We start from the raw sequence: 26,957 nt of genomic DNA, 5'->3' as shown, positions 1-26,957 counted from the left end.
GTAATCACCAAGAGCTCCAATGACCTTAGGGGCAAATGAGTGGCAAAGAAGGAAAGCCACTGGCCTCGTGTCTGGATAAATGAGGACTGCATCCTATCATACGAAGGTACTGACTCAGTCAGCAACCTTAACTCACACTCTGTATTTTGCTTGGTTACCCATATGGCCAACTGACTACTGACTCTAGACAGTAACACTAAAACTAAGGAGGTTAATCAATTCTTAGATGAAATTCTTCCAGTTCCCTTGTCTTTCAGAGTCAGGGCTGTCCCTTTATGCAATGACCATTGAGCAAAAACAGAGACAGCAGCATTTGGAGTCTGTGGTCGCAGGTTCAGACATGTGGTGTATGTGCTTGGTTGAGGAGCCAATAGGACATAAGACTATTGTGTGATTTGAATGCAAAGGCTTGAGTGGTACTTGGAGCCGTATCTGGTAATAAAGGCTCAATAAAAGTGGCTTTAATGATTACTTTCACTATTAGCCTTTTGGTTTTAACCCCACTTAACAGATGTCACGTGAATGAATAAGAGCAAATGAATAGAAGGAATGATTTAACCCTGGACCAACACATGCTGGGATGCCCCTATTTATAGGCCTTCCTGCAGGTAGGGCAAACCAACTCTGCACAGCAACCTTTATCAAGTGTCCTTTCTAGTTACTGCCTATTAGATCCTTCCCCTCACACTCTAACTCCCAGGATCCAAGTAAGACCATATAGCCCACCTGTTGAATCTGATGAGCTCTTGCCTTAGGACAGTGTTCATGGATTCTTCATAGACCACAGGGTACAACTTCATGACCAACTCCAAGTCAAATTCATTGGGAAGCTTGGAGAGTATGTCCTGGGCCAGATCCTCAACCACTTCCTTAAAGTGTAAGCATTAGAGAGGTGAATGAGAAACAAGGCCCCTGGGCTGTGACTTTGTCCAGGTAAACCTAAGGCAGTGAGCATTTGTCTTTTTAAACTTAGTCTATAGGAGCTTTTTCGGAACTTTCCTACAGAAGCCAATTCTGCCTTGAAGGTATGGAGGCTACCCTTGCTGGCCCCAGACTTAGGGAGGACATTGCCTCTAAGCCAAACAATGAGAGTCCTGTTCTCATGGCCAGAGCGAAGGCCTGAGGGTTGGACGGGGAATTCCTGCTCAGCTAGCCAGGTAGCCTTAGGGAAGTGCTGAACCCTGCAGAGCTCCTCCAGTCTTCAAGGTCACTCGTGAGAGACAATCTCCCAAGGCTCTCATAGCCAGCTCCTTAAGAACCAGCTCCTGGTACAGATGGGACTTTGCTCAGAGCCAGTGACATGGACATCTGGGAAGGCAGTAGACCATTCCTCAGCACTGAGCAAGAATAGCCCAGTGAATTTAGCCAAGTAAGGAATGGACTAGGCCTAGAGGAAGAGTAGGAAGAGGAGTAGGAGGACCTGAATGTGGGAGACACACACAGCTCTGCCATGCTGTGACTCTGGGAAGCTGAAATGTATACTTCTTCCCCCTTCCCACTGTGAGAGCTATTTCCTTTCCTAAGCTGAGACACACAAACCAGGCTGCTTTATCTTCACATGTATTACCATTTATGGTACTATGAACCAAATCAAGAAACCAAATTCAGTCATCCCTTGGAATCCACTAGGAATTGGTTGCAGAACCAAAATCCACAGATGCTCAAGTCCCTTATGTATAATGGTGTAGTATTTGCATATAGCCTACACACATCTCTCCTTCCCTTCATACTTTAAATCATTTACAGATTACTTATATTACCTAAAACAATGTAAATGCTATGTAAATAGTGGTAAATACAATGTAAATGTCATGTAATAGCTGCTGAAGTGAGGCAAATGCAAGTTTTGCTTTTTGGAACTTTCTGGAAATTTTTTTCTGACTATTTTCAATCTTGGTCAAACTCAAGGATGCAAAACCTGCAGCTATGCAAAGCCAACTGTATGCAAAATCCACAGCTAAGAAAAGTTGAACATGGGGTGGCTTAGAAGTTGGAGAAGAGAAGAGAGGGAAAAGAGAGAACAGGACAGAGTCAGGAGATGTGGTTCTGGATCTGGCACTGCCTCTGGGTTTATGAGTGCCTTGATGTGGGTCACTTCTTGTACGGCTCATTTTGCCCTCATCTGTAGACCAAGTGAAATGAACATAGGAGGCACCCAAAATGATTCCAGGTGTCTCCAATATTGGAGAAATAATACTGAATCACATGGTGAGAAAGTCACTCTTGTCAAGTTTTAGCCACCTTTTTCTTTTCATTCCCTTCAGGGAAGAAGTCTCAGGTCAGGTCAGTTCAGTTCAGTTCAGTCACTCAGTCATGTCTGACTCTTTGGGACCCCATGAATCGCAGCACTCCAGGCCTCCCTGTCCATCACCATCTCCCGGAGTTCACTCAAACTCACGTCCATCGAGTCGGTGATGCCATCCAGCCATCTCATCCTCTGTCGTCCCCTTCTCCTCCTGCCCCCAATCCCTCCCAGCATCAGTCTTTTCCAATGAATCAACTCTTCACATGAGGTGGCCAAAGTTTCAGCTTTAGCATCATTCCTTCCAAAGAACACCCAGGACTGATTTCTTTTAGAATGGACTGGTTGGATCTCCTTGCAGTCCAAGGGACTCTCAAGAGTCTTCTCCAACACCACAGTTCAAAAGCATCAATTCTTAGGCACTCAGCTTTCTTCACAGTCCAACTCTCACATTCATACATGACCACTTGAAAAACCATAGCCTTGACTAGATGGACCTTTGTTGGCAAAGTAATGTCTCTGCTTTTCAATATGCTGTCTAGGTTGGTCATAACTTTTCTTCCAAAGAATAAGCGTCTTTTAATTTCATGGCTGCAGTCACCATCTGCAGTGATTTTGGAGCCCTCCCCCCCAAATAAAGTCTGACACTGTTTCCACTGTTTGCCCATCTATTTCCCATGAAGTGATGGGACCAGATGCCATGATCTTCACTTTCTGAATGTTGAGGTCAGGACTAATTAAATGCTCTGTAACACTTGTTGATCCTCCTCTTTTCCCAAGGAGCCAGCAAGACCTCAGCAGCAGCAGCTGGAAGAACCTAATAATGTTTAGCCTTCATTTTCTTTTTGTGGCTGTCATGACTTTATCGAAATGGTACTGGATTTGTTTTCACTTACAATCCTGATGTGCAGTTTTTAAAATGTTTTTAAGCAAAAGAGATTTGTTTTAAAATATTATGTAAATGGAGTACAGATGATATGTGGCTATAACAATGAATCATGAAGGTTATACAGGAATGACTGACATTTTAAGAAACCAGCTCAGTATTTAAGGGCTCTCAACAGTTAAGACCAGAGCATCCATGCCCTTCCTCAGGGGTCTGCCACGCCTCTGCTTTTCTTCCTTCTTGGTCATCACCCATAATCCTGCATGCCCACTAGAGGGAAGATTGCCTAGGAAATTGAATTCAAGCCTGGTTACCTGAGGGGACTTGCCACTCCCTCCTGACTGCCTAGGGAGGGTCAGGAGCACCCCTTGAAATAGCTGGTTGGTTTCCTGGTTGTCTTTGGTGATGTCAGCATTCTCATGGAGGCCAAACACTTCTGGGTGGGCTGTGATAGGGAGGTTCCTGAGATAGTCGATATACGACTGGAAAGAAAATCTGCAGTTAATGTAAGTTCAGGCTCTTGGGCTCCCACAGATCACCCAGGGTTTGGCCAGACCAGACCCACATAGAAATCACACTGTTTTGGTAGCACAGGCCATACACACACACATGCACACATCACCAGGGCCAAGACATCACAAGCTTTCCCTCCTACAGGTTTCTGAACAGTGAGTATGAATATGAAGGTAGATGGGTTATCTCCCCTCCCACCTCTGCTGGCTTCCCTCCTGCTCTACCAGCAGTCTTGGCTTTGGAGACAAAATTGGATTTAGATTCAGACAGAACTGGATTTGGGTCCTAGCTCCATCTTAAACTAATTGTGTAACCTTGATCTAGTCACCCGAAAGCCCAGTTTCCGTATCTGCAAATGGGAAGATAAATGAGGTTATGAAGGAATAAGGCCTTGGTATATAACAGGTACTCAATAAAAGCAAGCCCTTTTCATCCTTCAGATCTCGTTTTCTTCTTCCATTTATCATTCTCCCATTCAGTTTTTCTGTCCCTCCCTGTGGTACCTTCTGAACCTTTGGTTTCAAGTAGCAGTTTCCAACCTGTTCACCAGCAAAGCTTCATCTTAACCATCCCTTCCTTTTTCCCCCAGATGGACCCCATATTTTGAAAGATCTTATCTACCAAATGCCTTGGATTCACTAGATAGTAATAAGGTCTATCTTGTAGGCTTTTTGGAAGATTCGAAATAGCTTATGGACCCAAGTCAGGAAACCCAAGCTATCCCTGGGCCCTCCTTGGATACAATTGCAACCCTGGCCACATGGAGGCTGGCAAGCTCCTCCTGCCCCTTACCTGGTAGGAGCCATGAGGAGGGATGTAGTAAGTGTCTCCAGGAGCAAGAAAGTAATGGTCCTGCTCGATCTCCTTACAGTAGAACGTGGACAGAAGGGATAGCAGGAGCCTCCTATCTTTGTCATCCGTTACTCTGCCTCCATAATTACATTCCCCTGGGGATAGCCAACGGAAGAAGCTGAATCCATGATGAACTTGGTCATTAATCTAAAACAGAGGATTCCTCCAGCCAACAATGAGACACAGGGTTGCTAAAAACCATGCTAGCTTAGTTTAAGACCAGGCCTTTTGGGTATTATGGTTGCTACAAAAATAATACATGTTCCTATATTAGAATTTAGAAAATAGCAATAAACTGAAATAAAAGCAATACTGTCACCAATTATTTCAACTAATGTAACTGTTAACATTTAGGCATCTTCCAGATATTCGTCTGGACATTTGTGTATCTGTGTACATATATGTGAAAAGCAGTATAGAAATGTGGTTCAGGGTAAGAACTGTGGCATGAGACAGTACTGAGTTCCAATTTCAGCCAATTTCTAGGCTCCAACTTTTGCCGCTTATTAGCAGTTATTCATCTGTCAGTAAGAGATAACTGCATACCCATCTTACATGGTTATGGTTAACAATACTTATAAAACATTTAGCACAATGCTTGGCATATAGAAGACATTCAATTACCACTTTCACAAATTTAGAAAATTGAGATTATCCATAGACACTGCTTTGGGATATGACTCTCCTACCCCCATCCCCATCATCAACATAATTCTCTGTAACTCAGGTTTCTACACTCAGATTTCTACAAAAAGAATTAGGTAATTCTTTTGAGGAGACAGCAACCCCGGATGCATTTTCTAGCTGGATCAGATTCAATAGTGTGTGTGTTACTTGATATTTGGAAGTTGGGAACAACACATTAATTTGAAAGGAAAAGACACATCTGTGTGTGTGTGCGCGCGCACATGCAAAGCCTCTCCTGAAGGGGGGGTTCATTTCCAATTCCAACCATGCTAGGAGAGGGCAGGTCTATGGACATGAAGCAGGAAGTACGACAAGTGGAAGAGGCCTCAGCTTCTCTTGGCATTGGAGGGGTCTAAATGCCTAAGAGGAACATCTTGGTGGCTCATAATGGGAGAAGTAAGAGACTAAAGGGATGTTTATACCTACTGAGTAATAATTTGAGCCCTATGGAAACTGCTTTACCTTAAACCACCACCTAGATCTCTTTCTGTTGACTTCTCAGGCCTTCAGAAAAATTTAGTGTGAACACTATAGTTTGTCCCAGCTGTAAATAGGTTTACGATGACACTAAACTACAATATTAAAGGGAGAGTGGTCCCCCTGAAGTCAGCGTGGCAGTGCTAGAAGGGACCAAAGAGGGACTACAGGTGAAGGTAAACCTGAGGCGCAGGGTCATGGTTCAGGGTGCCACCACCACCCCCTCATCAGCAAAGTCTACTTCAGGGGGTACCCTTAAGGCCCTGGGTTTTATGTTTATGAAGGAAGGTGCATTTCTTTACTTATATATCTCTTCTTTACAGCAAGAACACAAGTTTCTACAGAAACAGGATATGTCTTATATCTCTTCAAGATTTTCCATTGGCTCTGCCACAGGGCTGGGGGTACCAGATTAAGAATGTATTCGACTTTAGTCCATCTATTTAGATCACCACTCTCCAAACAAGACCTGTCTCTTTGGTTAGTTTGTCTCTTGGTCTCAGAGCTCTGATAGTCATCTCTATCTGGTTCGTCTTTCCTTCCAGGCACATAGGAAGGTTACCCTTCCCTTCTCCTACACTTCCCTCACTACACTTCTTGCAGTGAGGTGTGGCCAGGTGACAACTTCTTGCATATTTAATTCCCAACATGAGCTCTTCAGTGCTACCCCTGTGGCAGTGACCACACAAGTATACGTTGAGATGGTGGCATCAAAAGTTGGTACAGCCTTTGCCAACTGTGCCTCTGATAGACAATTACAATGAACAGAGACCCTCGCCAATTCACACTGGACGTGTATAACAGGATTGGCAAGAAATAAACCTTTGGTGTCTTACATCCTTGAGATTTGGAGATTGCTTGTCATCTCAGCCTAACTAGGCTATCCTGATTGGTACAGTTGGAAAGTGACCATCCTCAGGCCAGCTGGCATAACTGGGGTGGGTTGGTTTATGAGCTGCCAGGCAGTCCAACACTAAGACCACATCCCAGGACACTTATGCACTCATTCTGTGATCTGAAGAAGAGCTCTGGGATGTGCTTATGTGTGGCCTGGAATAATGGGAATATGGCTCACTTATTTGGAAAAGTTCTTTCACCAAACTAAAATCCACTGAACTTATGTTGTGCATGTCACTTGGGGTTTTGTTTTAGGGGACACTGTGCTGAAGTAAGGTCTGTGTCACCTCGTACTTTAAACTGAATTTAATCACTCTAAAGCAGAATTTCTGAATCTTGGCATGATTGACATGTTGTACACTGAGTAGTTCTGTGTTGTAGGGGGCTGTCCTGTGCATTGAGGATGTTTAGCAGCATCCTGGCCTCTACCCAGTAGAACATCCATTTAGTTGTGACAACAAAAAATGTCTCTTCAATTTGTCAAATGTCCCTTAGGAGGTAAAATCACCCTTAGCTGAGAACCCCTGTGCTAAGATCTTGGTTTGGCCAGCTGTAAAACAGGGTCACTAACATGAAGCTTATAAGATTACTGTGAAAACTGAATGATGTAGATAACGCACCTGCCATTTGACTGGGGAAAGGATCCAGAGTTGAGGGAGGAACTTGTATGTGACCTTGAAGATGCCCAGGTTTTTCTTTTGAGCTGCACTTTGACTTTTGGCCATAGTAACCCACTCATTTAGCTCATCTAAATTAGCCCATTTTATCTCCTCTCTCTAGGATTACATGGTATTTTTCTTGAGGGCAGTGACCCAGTTTTATATATTTACATTCTTCCATATTATGTACTGGTATATATTGATGATACTGCTGATGAATTGCTTTAATACAAACCAGCAAGGGTCATTTTCACCTCAGGGTACTGACCTTCTTTTTTCACCACCCACTCCCACTTTCTTCTTCCAGTAGTAAAACTCCTACTTTTCCCTCAAAACCACCTTTAATGCCTTAAGGAAGTTATCCCTAATCATCCCACCCCATATCTGAAGTTTAATCATTGTGCTGCCTTTCTATTTTATAAATGTTTCTCTTATTGAACTTACCACTGTATTGTCATTTATTTTGTTATATTTCTCTCCCTTTGTAGACTGTGCACCACTTAAGGGGAGGGATTAATCTTGATTTTTTGGTATGTTGTTTTTTTTGTTTTACAATATCCAGCATGATGACCAGCATCAGTAAGAGCTCAATGCTTGTTGAAGGCATAAGTGAGTAAACGAATGGAGCTGGAAGCAGAGGAGCAGGAAGGTGGAGCATAATTGTGGAGGTTTGAAGTGACTTAGCAGCAGCAGCAGCAGTGGTTGTCAAAACCTCCTCCCATAAATACCTGTCAGGTAGGTCAGAGCATCAAATGGCACCTCAAAACCTCCTCCCATAAATATCTTTCAGGTAGGTCAGAGTATCAAATGGCACCTCAAAACCTCCTCCCATAAATACCTGTCAGGTAGGTCAGAGCATCAAATGGCACCTCCTTGTAATCATTCAAAAACATCTGGATCTGTCGCATACTAATCCTCAGGTCAGATTCATTGAATTCATAAGGAATATTCCAACCTGCAAGAGGCAGAGATGAATTAGATGCTTCAGGGATGAGAGTTCTTAATTCCTACTCAGAGATTGGGCTGGTGAAGTTAAACATCATCATGGATCAAGAGCCTCTTTTCAGTCCCATGAATATTAAGCACCTTGCCAACTATTAGCTTTGGTATTTACTGCCAGCATGGGAGACATTCTGCCTGAAAAAAAAAATCCATTCTAAAGTCAATTACTTTATGGATCTCCCCATTTGTTAAGGAAGATGTTACCATCCTGGGATTTGTGAAATAGGATTATTCACCCTGGCTGGAATACCATGGTAATGTATAGAACGCCAAAAATAACACTAAAGCATAGATTTAGTGGGAAAGGAAATGGCAACCCACTCCAGTATTCTTGCTTGGAGAATCCCATGGACAGGGGAGCCTGGAAGGCTACAGTCCATGGGATTGCAAGAGTCAGAAATGACTTAGTGACTTGGTAGAGAGCAGTATCTGTGATTGGGCAATACTAAGTTAGCTTTGAGAATTCCCCTCCTTCCACTGTATTTCCAAAGTTTATAATGATAAATGCCCAGTGGGGCTATCAGTTCAGTTCAGTTCAGTCTGACTCTTTGCGACCCCATGAATAGCAGCACACCAGGCCTTCCTGTCCATCACCAACTCCTGGAGTTCACTCAAACTCATGTCCATCGAGTTGGTGATGCCATCCAGCCATCTCATCCTCTGTCGTTCACTTCTCCTCCTGCCCCCAATCCCTCCCAGAATCAGTCTTTTCCAATGAGTCAACTCTTCGCATGAGGTGGCCAAAGTATTGGAGTTTCAGCTTCAGCATCAGTCTTTCCAATGAACACCCAGGACTGATCTCCTTTAGGATGGACTGGTTGGATCTCTGCAGTCCAAGGGACTCGCAAGAGTCTTCTCCAATACCACAGTTCAAAAGCATCAATTCTTCGGCGCTCAGCTTTCTTCACAGTCCAACTCTCACATCCATATACGACTACTGGAAAAACCATAGCCTTGACTAGACAGACCTTTGTTGGCAAAGTAATATCTCTGCTTTTCAATATACTATCTAGGTTGGTCATAACTTTCCTTCCAAGGAGTAAGCGTCTTTTAATTTCATGGCTGCAATCACCATCTACAGTGAATTTTGGAGCCCCCAAAAATAAAGTCTGACATTGTTTCCACTGTTTCCCCATCTATTTCCCATGAAGTGACAGGTCGTTTCCAAGGCAAACCATTCAATATCACGGTAATCCAAGCCTATGCCCCAACCAGTAACGCTGAAAAAGCTGAAGTTAACGGTTCTATGAAGACCTACAAGACTTTTTAGAACTAACACCCAAAAAAGATGTCCTTTTCATTATAGGGGACTGGAATGCAAAAGTAGGAAGTCAAGAAATACCTGCAGTAACAGGCAAATTTGGCCATGGAGTACAGAATGAAGCAGGGCAAAGGCTAATAGAGTGGGGCTATACAAGTCACATAAATGTATGAAGGAGGCCTGATGTAAAACAGTAGGGTGTGGTGGGACCTGCATTCAATGGAGATGTTTAATTTCCTCCCAAACAATTCACATTCAAATTAAATACAACAAAGACCTGGACTTCCCTGGTGGTCTAGGGATTAAGAACCTGCCTGCCAACTCAGGGGACACAGGTTTGATCCCTGGTGCAGGAAGATTCCACATGCAGTGGGGCAGCTAAGCCTGTGTGCCACAACTACTGAGCCCATACCTTACAGCTGGTGCTCTGCAATGAGAGAAGCCACTGCAATGAAGAGTAGCCCTCACTCGCTAGGACTGGAGAAAACCCTCAGGCAGCAATGAAGAGCCAGTGCAGCCAACAATTATTTATTATTAATAAAATAATTAATAAATTTTAAAAAACCCCAAAACTTGTGTTCTGGCAAACAAAACACAACTGGGCAGTTGACTATAAGCCGAATTGTTGTATGGATTTTGGGAGGTTAGGCACGGATGGAAGAATGTGGTGTGTGAGATGCAAGTGTAGAGGGAGTGTCCACTTTGGCTGTCTCATCCTTGAAACCCTAAGTGGAAGAGTCAGGTGGTATGGCGCTAACTGGGACAGGTAGAAGGAAAGAGAATGCTCGGGGAGACTCACCAAGACAATTTGCCTCCTTTGGTAACCCCCCAAAATTGCTAAGAATACCTTGGGGTGGGTCATTTCAAGAAAAGAATTGGAGGCAGCCCATGGGATTAATAATGAGAAAAATGATCCATTAGAAATGATATGAATATCCATCCATTCTCCATGAGAAAAATAATCCATCCTTAAAATCATGGTGACTTGGGATCTGTATTTAGTTTGAAGATCTGTTCCAACAAGAATACTAAGTCACTTAAGTTAGGCCATGGATAGGTTACATTAATAAAGAAATTTATGTTTATTTTTTTCAAGGAGAAGCACAGACAAATTTCGCAGTTGTATTTCTTTCATTGTTATGCACATGTAAAGAGAGCAACCTAAAGTGTTATAAATCACCTGGTGAAAATTCCCTGCAGAATGGCCATTGTACCCAAGCCAGGCAAATACACACCAAAGGGAAGAGCTTTCAATCTTCCCATTATCACATAACTTCAGTAATTAGGAGACCTCGGATTCTGGGGCATCACCTCTTTCCCTGACCCTGACCCTAATCTGGTTATAAGGTTGCCAGACTTATTAAAGAAAAATACACGGTCACTCAGTGAAATTAGTTTCAGATAAACAACAAATCATAATTAGTATAAATATGCCCCAAATATTACATGGAATGTACTTATACCTTATCTTTTTTCTTACACCTTATTTTACTGGCAACCCTGAGCACAAACTTGAATGCATTTCTGCATCTGTGTGATCTTTCCCCCAGCAATCCAGGTATGCTGTCATCTCTCACCTAGGGGTCCAAAGTTTCTCCTCTCTTGAACGATGGCATGGAAGAAGCAAAGGCCAAACAATAGCTTTTGCCACATCACTGCTTTGGTACAGCTTTGGAAGAACACAGGGTCTGAGATGGGGTCATTGAGGTAAGAGCGCAAAAGATTGGCCCGGAGCCCTTTAGGGGGCTCATTGGTCATTTTAATCCCATTCTGGAGGATGCTGACTGGAAACTTCTCTGATGGATAGCTGGTTAACCAGAGTCTAGAAAAGCAACAGATCCAATTATTTAGAGCAATGTAATACATATATTAAAAAACAGTAACAAAAAAATAACCACCATTTTTTTAATACTCTGATAGATGTTGAACCCAATGCTGAGAATTTATGTCCCTTCATTTACTTTAATCCTCGCAGCCACCCTCTGATTTACCATCCCCTTTACCAGTGAGGAAACAGAGGTATGGCAAGGTCAAGTGGGGCTTTCAAGGACACACCTTGTTTCTTGCTTCCAGATTACTCACAGTCTTGCTGCTGGGGATGTCAGGGGCAGGGTCCAGGGGGTGCAGAGGAGGGGAAGGGAAATGGGAGCTGAGAAGGGGAGAAAAGACAAGCAAACAGTGCCAAGAAGTTTTAAAATCAAGACTGCAGGGGGGGAGGGAAGTAATAGGCTGTGGGGATACATGGGGTGGGGAGAGCAGATGTCTGCAAACTACTGCCAGGGAGTCAAATCTAGCCTTAACCTATTTTTATAAATAAAGTTTTATTGGAACATGGCCACACCCCTTTATTTACAAATTGTTTAGGGATGCTTTCATGCTTGAACAGCAGAGTTGAATAGTTGCATTTGACAATATGGCCTGCAAAGCCTAAAATATTCACTATCTGGCCCCTTACAGGAAAAGTTTGCTGACTTCTGTCATAGAGGCCAGTGGCATTTGAAATGGGTCTTGAGAATATGGAAGATTTTTTTCCTTAAATAATAAAATTTTATCTATGTCCATAAAAAAATGAGAACATAGGCAAAAGTATTTAGTAAGAAATATATAGCCATGAAATTAAAAGACACTTACTCCTTGGAAGGAAAGTTATGACCAACCTAGATAGCATGTTCAAAAGCAGAGACATTACTTTGCCAACAAAGGTTCGTCTAGTCAAGGCTATGGTTTTTCCTGTGGTCATGTATGGATGTGAGAGTTGGACAGTGAAGAAGGCTGAGCGCCGAAGAATTGATGATTTTGAACTGTGATGTTGGAGAAGACTCCTGAGAGTCCCTTGGACTGCAAGGAGATCTAACCAGTCCATTGTGAAGGAGATCAGCCCTGGGATTTCTTTGGAAGGAATGATGCTAAAGCTGAAACTCCAGTACTTTGGCCACCTCATGTGAAGAGTTGACTCATTGGAAAAGACTCTGATGCTGGGAGGGATTGGGGGCAGAAGGAGAAGGGGACGACAGAGGATGAGATGGCTGGATGGCATCACCGACTCGATGGACGTGAGTCTCAGTGAACTCCGGGAGTTGGTGATGGACAGGGAGGCCTGGTGTGCTGTGATTCATGGGGTCGCAGAGAGTCGGACACGACTGAGTGACTGATCTGATCTGATCTGATATATATATATATATAATTTTACCATCTACAGCTTAACATGTTGGCATATTGTCTTTCATTTGATTTTTTTACTCAGGCTCAAGCTACATACAAACTGTGGTATCCTGTTTTGTTTCATTTTTTTTGCTAGACATTAGAAAGGTTTCCAACAGGCAGATTTGGGGGTGAAAAGTCATTAAAGACACAGGCTGAGCAACCACATGGAGGAAGAAAAGTTGGGGATGTGGTAAGAGCTGGTGGGCAGCCTGCTATGGTCCAGGCACAGGGCTCAGAGGGGAAAGACAGGCCATAAACTGGTGGCCTATGACCTGGCCTCAGTTTGCAGCTGGCTGAAGTTTAACTCTCACTATGCAAACCAACACATTCTGCAACATATTTTTGAAGTAGTTGCCAACTTTTACAAATCTAGGGCTTTCTTTTAAAATTCTGCTTCCCTGGTGGCTCAGACGGTAAAGCGTCTGCCTACAATGTGGGAGACCCGGGTTTGATCCCTGGGTTGGGAAGATCCTCTGGAGAAGGCAATGGCAACCCACTCCAGTACTCTTGCCTGGAAAGTCCCATGGACAGAGGAGCCTGGTAGGCTACAGTCTATGGGGTCGCAAAGAGTCGGACATGACTGAGCGACTTCACTTTCTTTCATTTTCTTTCTTTAAAATTCTAGTTTCCCATCTTTCCTTTAAAATAATCAGAAAATCTGGACACAAGAGGCCTTCATGCCTGCTTGGCAACAGTTAGCTGCCACTGGGCACTAGTAGCTCATCTCTATGGGGCATGTGCTTCTAGTTTACCACAGTCCCCACCACTCCCTACTGATACTCAACTGAGGCTGAATGCCCATGATGATAGCTACGGCAGTGTGGAAAGTGGAATATTTCTTGTGCCCAAATCCTCTTCAGTGATTTATGTTACATTGCTGGCTTGTGTAAGCACTTAAGCTTGTGACTTTGGGGATAAGTTAGTGAAAGTGAAAGTGAAGTCGTTCAGTTGTGTCCGACTCTTTGCGATTCCATGGACTGTAGCCTACTAGGCTCCTCCATTCATGGAATTTTCCAGACAAGAGTACTGAAGTGGGTTGCCATTTCCTTCTCCAACTTTGGGGTCAAGAAGTCTTAGATGTCAACATGAATAATTTTTCTTCATTGAGTATGTAACTGATAATAAATGAAACAACTCAGCATCCCATACAAAATAGAATTCTTGAAATTAATGGATTCCCTCTTAAACTTCTACATTAATCTTGTATGAGCCTTACATGAATACAATCAACTATGGCCTAATCTGGCTTTGTAAATAAACACCAAACACTTTTCTATTTTCAGGCAGACATAACTAAAATAAAAATAACTAGCAAACTTTGTTGCCTAGTACAGGATTTGGCAAACTTTTCCTATGAAGGATCAAATAGTAAGTGGTTTAGACTTGCCATGTGGTCTCTGTCACAACTACCTGAAGCACAGAAGCAGTTGTAGACAATATGTGAGTGAATGTGATTATATTTCAATAAAACTTTATAACTCCATTTATAGACACTGAAATTTAATTTTATATAATGTCATGAAATATTATTCTTCTTTCAATTTTTTAAACCATAAAAAAAATGTAAAGCTATTCTTAGATTGTAAGCTATATAAACACAGGCTGCAGACTGGATTCAGCCATAGTTTGCTCACCCTGGTCCAGAATAAGATCACTGAAAATCTAAGTTAAAAGACTTGAAAGCCTATCTGGTTCATTTCATCATTCGCTAAATGCAAAAATTTAGGCCTAGTCTTGCTGGACTTTAAAGTTCATAGAAAACGAACGGCTGCTTCCAATACTGATTAAAATTCCATGGATCTCCAGAAATAGAAGATAGAGCAAATAGCGAGATTACAGGTGGGATTTTTCTTTTTTTTTTTTTTTTTTTTTGACCAATAAGTTTTAAAACTAACTTGCTGGTATTAAATCTATCTTTTCAGACACATATCATATCACCTCCCTACAACAGTTTCTCACAGTATGTACCCCAGAATCACAAGATAACTTCTTGATGTTTCTTTTGCTTTTACAAATGTCCCTTTTGTCTGGAATGTCCTTCCTGGGAAATTCCTAATACTCAAGGCCTTTCTCAACTTTTCCTTCCTTGTCCATACTTGTTCAAACAAGTACAGCAAGTACTGCATGGTATCAACATTATTCATATATGGTCTGCCTTCTACTAGTCTGAGAGCTTCTTAAGGGTTGAACTGTGTCTTGTTTGGATTCCCAGTCATTACCATGACATCTGGATCTCAAGATTGGGGCCCAGAGACATAGTGGAGGGACAACATCTCACCTGAATCCCATGTTGGTGCTCTCAGGAACAATCACCTCCTCACAGATCTTCTCCAGAGCAGGCATCCAGCTTGTGGCCAGATGACAATTCTGTAAGACCACCCAGGTCCCATCTTTGATGGCACTGTTGATCATTTTGGCAGCAATAGGGCCTTGGCCTTGGCCAAGGGAGATGGTCTGTGTTTTGGTACCTCCCATGCCAAGATCATCAGCAAATTTCAGCAGGCCTGAGATCAGGAAGAAAAAGGACTTTTGAAAGAGAACAGGCTATTTAAGACCATATTAACAATAACAACATAGAAAAGGGGGTTTACATTTCATTTTTAGTGGAGTATAGTTGATCTGGCTTCCCCTGTGGCTCAGATAGTAAAGAATCTGCCTGCAGTGCCGGAGACCCAAGTTCGATCCCTGGGTCGAGAAGATCTCTTGGAGAAGGAAATGGCTATCCATTCCAGTATTTTGGGCTTCCCTGGTGGCTCAGATGGTAAAGAGTTTGCCTGTGGGGCGGGGGACCAGGTTTCGATCCCTGGGTCAGGAAGATCCCCTGGAGAAGGAAATGGCAGTCCACTCCAGTGTTCTTGCCTGGAAAATCCCATGAGTGGAGGAGCCTAGCAGGCTACAGTCCATGGGGTCTGTGTTAGCTTCAAGTGTACAACAAAGTGAATCAATTATACAAATACATGTATCCACTCTTTTTTAGATTCTTTTCCCATATAGGTCATTACAGAATATTAAAAACAGTTCCCTGTGCTATACAGTAGGTCCTTATTAGTTATATATTTTATACATAGTAATGTGTATGTGTCAATCCCAATCTCTGAGTTTATCCCTACCCTCTTTGCCCACTGGTAACTATATTTGTTTTCTACATCTGTGACTCTGTTTCTGCTTTGTAAATAAGTTAATTTAGGAACTGGGCTTTTACAAACTTACTAGGAAAACTGGTATTTGGACAGTGAAATTTCAAGTAGGTCTCTTTCACATCTCTCTTCCTCAGAGGCAGCCAGTGTTATATTTGTTTGTGAGTTTTTCTTCTTTAATGATTTTTCAGTTCAGTTCAGTTCAGTCATTCAGTCGTGTCTGACTCTTTGTAACCCCATGAATCACAGCACACCAGGCCTCCCAGTCCATCACCAACTCCCAGAGTTCACTCAAATTCATGTTCATTGAGTCGGTGATGCCATCCGGCCATCTCATCCTCTGTCGTCCCCTTCTCCTCCTGCCCCCAATCCCTCCCAGCATCAGGGTCTTTTCCAATGAATCAGCTCTTCGCATCAGGTGGCCAAAGTATTGGAGTTTCAGCTTTAGCATCAGTTCTTCCAATGAACACCCAGGGCTGATCTCCTGTAGAATGGACTGGTTGGATCTCCTTGCAGTCCAAGGGACTCACAAGAGTCTTCTCCAACACCACAGTTCAAAAGCATTAATTCTTTAGCACTCAGCTTTCTTCACAGTCCAACTCTCACATCCATACATGACAACTGGAAAAACCATAGCCTTGACTAGACAGACCTTTGTTGGCAAAGTAATGTCTCTGCTTTTCAATATGCTATCTAGGTTGGTCATAACTTTCCTTCCAAGGAGTAAGAGTCCTTTAATTTCATGGCTGCAATCACCATCTACAGTGATTTTTGAGCCCCCCCCAAAATAAAGTCTGACACTGTTTCCACTGTTTCCCCATCTATTTCCCATAAAGTGATGGGACCAGATGCCATGATCTTAGTTTTCTGAATGTTGAGCTTTAGGCCAACTTTTTCACTCTCCTCTTTCACTTTCATCAAGAGGCTCTTTAGTTCCTCTTCACTTTCTGCCATAAGGGTGGTGTCATCTGCCTATCTGAGGTTATTGATATTTCTCCCGGCAATCTTGATTCCAGCTTGTGCTTCTTCCAGCCCAGCATTTCTCATGATGTACTCTGCATATAACTTAAATAAGCAGGCTGACGGTATACAGCCTTGACGTATTCCTTTTCCTATTTGGAACCAGTCTCTTGTTCCATGTCCAGTTCTAACTGTTGCTTCCTGACCTGCATACAGATTTCTCAAGAGGCAGGTCAGGTGGTCTGGTATTCCCGTCTCTTGAAGAATTTTCCACAGTTTATTGTGATCCACACAGTCAAAGGCTTTGGCATAGTCAATAAAGCAAAAATAGATGTTTTTTGTGGAACTCTCTTGCTTTTTCAATGATCCAGAGGATGTTGGCAATTTGATCTCTGGTTCCTCTGCTTTTTCTAAAACCAGCTTGAACATCTGGAAGTTCACGGTTCACATATTGCTGTAGCCTGGCTTGGAGAATTTTGAGCATTACTTTGCTAGCATGTGAGATGAGTGCAATTGTGAGGTAGTTTGAGCATTCTTTGGGATTGCCTTTCTTTGGGATTAGAATGAAAACTGACTTTTTCCAGTCCTGTGGCCACTGCTGAGTTTTCCAAATGTGCTGGCATATTGAGTGCAGCACTTTCACAGCATCGTCTTTCAGGATTTGAAATAGCTCAACTAGGTGTGTTTCTTTTATGGTCGTGTCAGAGACAATATTAATCTGCTAGGATTGCCATAACAAATAACCAAAGATTGGATGACTTAAACAACAGAAATTTATTTTCTCTCTGTACTGGAGGCTAGAAATAAAAAATCAAAGTGCTGACAGGCTTGGTTTCCTCTGAGGCTTCTTTTCCTGGCTTGTTTGTGGCCATTTTCTCCTCACATCGGTAACGTGTCTGTCTACAATGCCAGAGACCTGGGTTCGATCCCTGGGTCGGGAAGATCCCCTGGAGAAGGAAATGGCAATCCACTCCAGTACTATTGCCTGGAAAATCCCATGGATAGAGGAGCCTGGTAGGCTACAGTCCATGGGGTCGCAAAGAGTCAGACACGACTGAGCAACTTCACTTTCACTTTCTCTTCACATCATCTTCTCATTGTGTCCTTGCATGGACTTCTCCCTGTCATTGTATCTGTGTTCTAATCTTCTAAGGACATCAGTCATATTGGATTAGGACCTACCCTAATGACCTCACAATTAACTATTTAAAAACCTTATCTCCAAATACAGTCACATTCTGAGGTATTAGGAATTATGTCTTTAACACACTGACTTGCGAGGGACAAATTCAGCCCATAATATCCTCATAATCCTGGGGGGAGGTATTAATTCCCTTAATTGTTTGATGTGCTGATTATCCCTTATAGTGATGTGTTTCCTCACGTAGTTTATAATTTTTTTTTATTGTCAGTTCACAATCAGCAAGTTTGTGTTATTCTGTGGGAGTCTGACATACTGTGGGTTTAAGGAGTGCCCTGACAGAACAATTTTGTATACACAATCACTAGTGTCCCCAGGGTTTTCCCATTCTGGATCAGTTTTACGGGAAATTTCTCAGCTTGAGAATCCCATACCACAGGGTACTATAACTCTAAAACCCTCATCTGCGTGTAGCCTAGGCTTGGTATTTTAATTTCTCACCGAACAATTGTTGCTTTTTTGTTTTTACCCAGACTTTAGGCCAGTGACAAGCTTCTGCATTGCTTCCTGAGTCAGTAGCCTAAATTTCAGACTTCTATGGGAAAAAAATACATGAATTTGAAACAAAACAAATAAAACTTCTAGAAATGGAAAGCATTGTTATTGAAGATAAAAATTCAACGTGGAAGTGTTACTCTCTCCCATTGTGTCTAATTCCTTGTAACCATATGGATTGTAGCCCATCAGGCTCCTCTGTCCATGGGATTCTCCAGGCAAGAATACTGGAGAGGGTAGCCATTCCCTTCTCCAGGGGATCTTCCTGACCCAGGGATCAAACCTGGGTGTTCCGCATTGCAGGTGAATTCTTTACCATCTGAGCCACCAGGGAAACCCAAAGATCACATGAAGTCCTTCGAGCCACAGATCCTATGCTTGGTCTGGGAAGACTGTCACGGAGCAACACTAAGCCTTTGTGCCACAACTACTGAGCCCCATGTACTGCAACTACAGAAGCCCATGCGTAAGAGCCTGTGCTCAGCAACATCAGAAGCCTCCTCAATGAACTTCCATGAAGAGTAGCCCCCGCTCGCTACAACTAGAGAAAGCCCATGTGCAGCAATGAAGACCCACTGCAACCAAAAAGAAATGCATTTTCAAAATTAGCATAAAAAAGCAGGTTGAATGCAGCCAAAAAGAGAATGAGTGGAAAGTAAGGTCTGCAATCAATGATGTACTCAGTAGTGACAGGAACCCTAGGTTTCCAAATACCATGACCCAATAAAGGAATTGGAGTTCCTTGGAGAAACACTTGTTCAAGATAAGCCTGAATGATATATGGTAGTTCTACACAGCAAGGACGTTATCAAAAACTACTGGGGTTATGTGAAAAGCATATAGCCATGGAGGTACTCCTATCCTAATAGGCTAAAGGATGAATAATCTGAGTATCAAAAAGAATGATGACAGGAGTGGAGTAAAACACTGCTATATGTGAAACATCCACTATGTTAAAACCCATGCACTAATAAATGCACCAGAAAACCACCTTCTTCGTGCTTTCATTACTCTGAAAGCTGGTAAATAGAGTATGAGCCAAGAACCTTTGCTGCCTGAGTAAACCAAAGAGTTGATAAAGAAAAATTCTTCTTTATGGAAGAGTTCCAGCTAATTTATGAGGGAGGAATGATAGAATTAAATTCTCATCATTTTGCAGTCCCTAATGCAATAATGCATCTGGGTAATGATTTTCTAAGGCCAATAAAACCATTAGGTCACTGGTTCCCAACATTGGCTGCATGTTGAAATTACCTGAAAAGCTTTATAAAACACAATGCCTGGGTCTAACCTACAAAGATTTTAATTTAATTGGTAGAAGGCAAGGCCTGCACATGAAGATTTTCTTTCTTTGTTTCAGTTTTTAATTAAGATGTTCTCTTTATTTCATTCTCATTCTTGAAAGATAGATTTTATGTTTGCATATTTTCCTTTAGCACAATGATGACATTATTGCACAAACTGCATTGTTGCTATTGAAACACTGGTTGCTAGTGTAACTGCTGTTCTTTATAGGTTATCTTGTTTTTCTCACTGGCTGCTTTTAACTTATTTTTATCAAATATATAGCTGATTTACAGTGTAGTGTTAGTTTCAGCTGTACAGCAAAGTGATTCCATTATATATACATTCTTTTTTATATTCTTTTCCATTATGGTTTATCCTTGGCTACTGAATATATTTCTCTGTGCTATACAGTAGGACCTTATTATTTATCCATTCTATATATAATAATTTTCATCTACTAACCCCAAACTTCCAAGCCTTCCCTTCCCAACCCCTCCTTGGCAATCACAAGTCTTCTCTATGTCTGGTTTTGTTTCATAGACAGGTTCATTTGTGCCATATTTTAGATTCTACATATAAGTGATATTATACAGTATTTGTTTTTTCATGGAGATTTTCTTAAAGTTCTTTAGGTGATTTCAATGTGCAGCCAAGAGTGACAGCCACCATATTAGGTGAAAGGCTGATGGGAAATTTTATAAAGGAGGCAGTAGAGGAGTATTGACGTGAATCACACTGACAACTCCTGAACCCACTGATCAATCTTAATGATAGATGACAACCAGACCGTATCTGTCTCCTAATACGACACACTATGGGGACACAGCATCTGCGGTTGCCTGGGACATCATCCAAGCTGAATCTGATGAAGCCTCTAGTATAGAGGGACAGGAATAAGCTACATACAGCATTAGATTTTACAGACCTGTTCTCTCCCAACACGTCATCATTTTACAGAGCATATTCTACTGTTTCCTCCATTTCTTTTCTCTACTTTTGCTAGTTTCCCCTCATTTTTCCTATATAAGCCTACCACAGAAACAACATAGGGGAAGAAGCAAGATGCTAGTAAGGGGTCATGAATTGAGCTTTGACAATAACAATAATTTAAGTGTTGGAACCTGGAAAAGTACCAGTCCATTTCAGCTCCTTCTGATTTTTCTTTCATTTTCTTTGAAGATGCTAGTAAGGGGTCATGAATTGAGCTTTGACAATAACAATAATTTAAGTGTTGGAACCTGGAAAAGTACCAGTCCATTTCAGCTCCTTCTTCTGATTTTCTTTGAAGCTTTCTAACAAGGTCAGAATACATGTCAAATTTCTGTTTTCACAGGAGAACTGCCAATCTTGTCACTTACATTTCTGGTATTCTTTTTTCACTCAACAACAGAGAAAACTAAAGCTTTAAGATCCCCTAACAGAATAGAAAACTAATCTATTTCTATCAATAACTCATACCCTTTTATGTGCACACACACTTTCTGGAAAATTACACAAACTACTAGTAGCAGTTATTTCTGAGAGAGTTAGGAGGAAGATGTACCTTTAGCTCTTCTAAACCCCAGTGCTATTATATCATGGTCTGGATAATCCTTTGTTGTGGGGGCTCTCCTGGGCATCGTAGGCTGTTTAGCAGCATCCTTTACTTCTACCTACTATATGCCAGTAGTACCCCCTATTTGTGAGAATAAAAATGTTCTCCCACTTTGCCGAATGTCTGTTGAGGTAACAAAATGGTCCTAATGGAGCCATAATCCTATGCTTTTTGCCTTTTTTTTTTTTTTTTTTACTACATGAGGCATCAATTACTCAAAAAATTTTAAGATTCAAAGAAGAGAAAAAGCATAGCTGAGAGAAACAATGGTCTGAGAAAATGGTCTAAGACAAAGGTGATAAACTAGCAGTCACCAGGCTAAATCTAGCCGTGGCTAAGATGCTTTTGAACTTTGGTGTTGGAGAAGACTCTTGAGAGTCCCTTGGACTGCAAGGAGATCCAACCAGTCCATTCTGAAGGAGATCAGCCCTGGGATTTCTTTGGAAGGAATGATGCTGAAGCTGAAGCTCCAGTACTTTGGCCACCTCATGCAAAGAGCTGACTCATTAGAAAAGACTCTGATGCTGGGAGGGATTGGGGGCAGGAGGAGAAGGGGACGACAGAGGATGAGATGGCTGGATGGCATCACTGACTCGATGGACGTGAGTCTGAGTGAACTCTGGGAGTTGGTGATGGACAGGGAGGCCTGGTGTGCTGCAATTCATGGGGTCGCGAAGAGTCGGACACGACGGAGTGACAGAACTGAACTGAACCCTCTTAAAGTTTTTTTTAAAAAAAATTGAATGAGTTATCAAGATTTAAAAATGGGTGATTTCTGGGACTTCCCTGGTGGTCTAGTGGTTAAGAGTCTGCCTTGCAGTGCAGGGGACACAAGTTCAACGCCTGGTCAGGGAAGAGAGATCCCACACGCCTCAGAGTAACTAAGCCAGTACACCATAATGAAAGATCCCACATGATGCAGAGAAGATGCCACATGCTGCAACTAAGACCTGATGAAGCCAAATAAATATTTTTTTAAATGGATGATTTCTACCTTTCTGGTTTCTTTTGAAGAAGCAGATAATCTGGTCATCCTAAGATCACATTATCAAATGGCACAATACAAAAGAGCTGCCCTCTTTAGGCCAGAAAAGAAGTCCTATGTTGTCCCAGCCCTGCCTTAGTCTGTTAATTGGAATGCCCTTCAAAGCCATTTGAGTTTGAGATTCCTGCTCAATAGAGACAAGCTATTGTTATCCATTAATATTCCTCACACAACATTCTACCCTTACCTGCCATTGGGTCTGCGCCTGGAGACAACACGAATATCAATGGTGCACAGCAATTGGAATCATTGTAGGACCCCTGGAGATCAAACGTAGGGGCTTCAATGTATACACTTCCCATGTGTTCAGCAATGAACCCCCGAATGGCTGGAATCATTTTGTCGGGCCGCAAACATCGGAGGATCACCATCCTCTCCAAACCATGAAGAAACTTCCAGGATCCAGGGAATGTTTCCTCGTGGGGCCAGGCTGAGTCATAGATGAACTTCCATTCATTACCGTTTTGTTCCAAATGTTCCATAAGGCCTTTCAGTTTTGGCAGTGCCGATGCACGGACCACTTCTGCCCATGCCTTCTCAGACAGCCACTCAGAAACTGGGTTGGGAAAAGGGTTGTCCAGGGCAATGCCTCCAGTTAGAAGAAAGTACCAAATTTCCTCATTAATTTGCTTTTTCTCTTTCATGATTCCTATTGTCAAGAGGAGGGAGAAAAGCAGCTTGTCCTTCTCAAACAGAGAGCGGCAGACGTTGTTGTAGATGCTGAGGGTGAAATGATCAATGATGTACTCAATTCGTAGCTCCAGTTCCTCGCTCTTCTTGCTATGGGCCAGAGACTGCATGTAGAGGTTTATGAACCATGTCAGGGAGTACTGGTACATGGGTTCAATGTGGGCCAGGTCAGAGATACAAAAGAAGATGGTGGCAGAATGAACAGCCACTGGCTTGTAGCCCATACGGGTTTCATCGATCTGTGTTTCTGTCACTGAAGCAATTTCCTGTTTCTCAGAGATTTCTTCAGACAGCACTTTGGAAGAAGACAAAATTTTGATGGCAGTCTCATCCTCAAGTATGTTGCCCTCAGAAAGCGAAAGGACTTCCAATATCTTATCTTCAATTTCCTTTAGTTGTTTCTTGTTCTTGGCACTTTCCACAATCAACTTATTCTTTTTCTCTTCAAGTTCTGGCTTCTCCTTGGCAGCCACGATGCCAAGGAGTTGATCTTGGAGGCCCAAGGGAGTGATCATAAAGTTGAGGAGACAGACTTTCACAGCCACTTCAGGGAGGTAATGTGGGTTCCTCAAACGGGTTGTGATATATAACTTAAAATCTCTGGAGTATTCGATGATGTTTTCACCAAGCCTCATGTACTCAACCCCTTGCTGTTTGAATGTGGACTTGAGCAAGATGGGTTCAATAAAGGCATCCAACTCTTCCCCAACATTTTCTAGTAAGACTGGGGTACCAAACTGCAGGGCATGTTCTAGCGTCCTCACATAGTTGGCATCCGAGAACTTGATGACTGACAGCTTATTTGCTTTCTCCATATTCTTGATCCACTTATTGGCCTGCCCCTGAGGGTCAATCATTAAGGCCCAGCGTCTGGAATTGGATACAATGATGCCATTGTCAATGGAGAAGGAGTCAATGGGAAGCCCAGCAATCTGCCAGGCACGAATTTTTACAGGATCTCCTAATGTGTTGCTAAGACTGAAGTCACTGGAGCCAGGGATGACCTTGTCCTTGCATTGCGCCAACCACTGCTTCTGGCACTCAGCCCGATAATCCACAGTAAAGGCCCCCAGGTAAGCCACAGTCCCAGAGGACAACAACACATCCCCCGTCAGATTAGTATAACGGATACCCAGCTGCCGAGCGGCTTCTGTCCATCTGTCTTTCTCTCCTCCAAGACCACTAATCAGTTTTTCGGCCCTGATCAACTTTTGGGAACAGATTTCAATGTTTCCCTCCAGTGTCTTTTTCTTGGTATTCATCTCTTCAAAGTCGTCGTTCAGGGCCTGGAGGCGGTCTTCCACTAGCTTCAGCTCTGCTCGCTTCTGGTTCAGTTTCTGCATCTGTGTGTCCAGCTTCCCCTCAGCCTCCTTCAGCCGCTCCCGTTTGGGAGCCACCACTTTGGCCACACGATCATACACCTCCATGGCCCTCACCCACTTGCACAGACCCTCACATGCAGATGATACATTTTTAATTACAGCAGGCTGGAAATCTGGGTGATCGATAAACCTTTCCCGGATCCGCTTCATGATGACTGGGGGAATGTTGTCTTTGTCATATGTCTTGAGACTTTCCAAGAATTTCAGGTCTCCGAGAATCTTTCTTGATACCCCCCAGTAATCTTCTATCATTTTACCTGTTTGGGACAAGAAGTAGAGATAAAGCTATTTTTAAAAATTTTTATTGGAGGATAATTACTTTACAGTGTTGTGTTGGCTTACTGCCATACAACAACATGAACCAATCACAAGTGCACACATATCCCCTCCTTCTTGGAGCCTCCCTCCAAGCCTGCCCCCCCCTGCCATCCTACCCCTCTGGGTTGTCACAGAGCCCTGGGATGAGCTCCCTGTGTTATATAGCAACTTCCTATTAGCTAAGAGATAAGACTATTATTAAGACATCCTGCCTGAAATTTGCAGCCCTGCAGGGGCTACTCCTCATATTTAGCAAAAAAACAAAATGAACAAACAAAAAAACCCCCAAGATCCTACAGAGGAATTTAAGGGCAGAGACTATATGTGTCATTACATATTTATTCAAGCTCATAGAATGTATAATACCAAGAGTGAAATCTAATGTAAACTATGGACTTTGGATGATAAGATGTGTCCATGTAGGTTCATCACCTATAACAAATATACCATTCTGATGGGAGATGTTAATAATAAGGGAGGCTATGCATGTGTGTGTGACTATACAGACCTATGCAAGGTCTGTATAGTCAAAGTAATGATTTTTCCAGTTGCCATGTATGGATGTGAGAGCTGGACCATAAAGAAGGCTGAGTACCAAAGAATTGATGCTTTCAAACCATGGTGTTGGAGAAGACTCTTGACAGTCCTTTGGATGGCAAGGAGCTTAAACTAGTCAATCCTAAAGGAAATCAACCCTGAATGTGCATTGGAAAGACTGATGCTGAAATTGAAGCTCCAATACTTTGACCACTTGATGTGAAGAGCCTACTCATTGGAAAAGACCCCAATGCTGGGAAAGATTGAAGGGAGGAGGAGAAGGGGACAACAGAGGGCAGAATGGCTAGATGGCATCATCAGCTCAATGGAGCTGAGTTTGAGCAAGCTCTGGGAAATGGAGATGGACAGGGAAGCCTGGTAAGTGAAGTCCATGGGGTCTTAAACAGCTGGACACTGTTGTATGACTGAACAACATGCAAGAGTAGGAGCAGGGGGTATATTAGAAATTTCTGTATCTTCAACTCAATTTTTCTGTGACCTTAAAACCACTCTGAAAAAAAAAAATGATCTCAAATCCCAAGCTCCTCACCATCTCATCTTTGCCTTGCTCCCTGGTCTTTAATTACAAGAAGCTTCCTTCAACTTCCTGATGATCCCAAGTGCTTGCCTAACGAGCTTTTCACCTAGGTTGTAAATGGCATCTAGCTGGCTCCTAAACAAACTTCAGGCTCACTTTAAAAGCCACCTCTATATGGAAAGGGTGAATTTAACTCAGATGACCATTATATCTACTACTGTGGGCAGGAATCCCTTAGAAGAAATGGATTAGCCATCATAGTCAACAAAAGAGTACAAAATGCAGTACTTGGATGCAATCTCAAAAACGACAGAATGACCTCTGTTTATTTCCAAGGCAAACCATTCAATATCACGATAATCCAAGTCTATGCCCCGACCAATAATGCTGAATAAAGTGAAGTTGAATGGCTGTATGAAGACCTATAGGACCTTTTAGAACTAACACCCTAAAAAGATGTCCTTTTCATCATAGGGAACTGGAATGCAAAAGTAGGAAGTAAAGAAACACCTAGAGTAACAGGCAAATTTGGCCTTGGAGTACGGAATGAAGCAGGGCAAAGGCTAATAGAGTTTTGCCAAAAGAATACACTGGTCATAGCAAACATCCTCTTCCAATAACACAAAAGAAGACTCTAATGGACATCATCAGATGGTCAACACTGAAATCAGATTGATTATATTCTTTGCAGCCAAAGATGGAGAAGCTCTATACAGTCAGCAAAAACAAGACCGGGAGCTGACTGTGGCTCAGATCATGAACTCCTTACTGCCAAATTCATACTGAAATTGAAGAAAGTGGGGAAAACCACTAGACCATTCAGGTATAACCTAAATCAAATCCTTTATGATTATACAGTGGAAGTGAGAAATAGATTTAAGGGACTAGATCTGATAGACAGAGTGCCTGATGAACTATGGACAGAGATTCATGACATTGTACAGGAGACAGGGATCAAGACCATCCCCAAGATAAAAAAATTAAAAAAGCAAAATGGCTGTCTGAGGGGGCCATACAAATAGCTGTGAAAAGAAGAGAGGTGAAAAGCAAAGGAGAAAAGGAAAGATATACCCATGTGAATGAAGAGTTCCAA

At 42.4% G+C, this 26,957-nt stretch overlaps 1 protein-coding gene across 1 annotated transcript in view; it reads right to left on the bottom strand.

Annotated features, from left to right (window-relative positions):
- The window catches only part of DNAH3 (dynein axonemal heavy chain 3), a 242,044-nt gene that overhangs the window by 9,615 nt on the left and 205,472 nt on the right, over positions 1-26,957 (bottom strand). The window contains exons 52-58 of the mRNA XM_025274559.3: positions 22,587-24,728; positions 14,959-15,184; positions 11,054-11,298; positions 8,052-8,168; positions 4,434-4,588; positions 3,443-3,610; positions 727-869 (exon numbers count right to left, since the gene is read on the bottom strand). Of these exons, the coding sequence (XP_025130344.3) occupies positions 727-869; positions 3,443-3,610; positions 4,434-4,588; positions 8,052-8,168; positions 11,054-11,298; positions 14,959-15,184; positions 22,587-24,728 (3,196 nt within the window). The remainder of the gene's footprint in view (positions 1-726; positions 870-3,442; positions 3,611-4,433; positions 4,589-8,051; positions 8,169-11,053; positions 11,299-14,958; positions 15,185-22,586; positions 24,729-26,957) is intronic.

Source organism: Bubalus bubalis, chromosome 24 (genome assembly GCF_019923935.1).
Source record: "Bubalus bubalis isolate 160015118507 breed Murrah chromosome 24, NDDB_SH_1, whole genome shotgun sequence".
NCBI lineage: Eukaryota > Metazoa > Chordata > Mammalia > Artiodactyla > Bovidae > Bubalus > Bubalus bubalis.
Note: the sequence above shows the minus strand (reverse complement) of the source record. Positions and strands in the feature narration are given on the sequence as shown.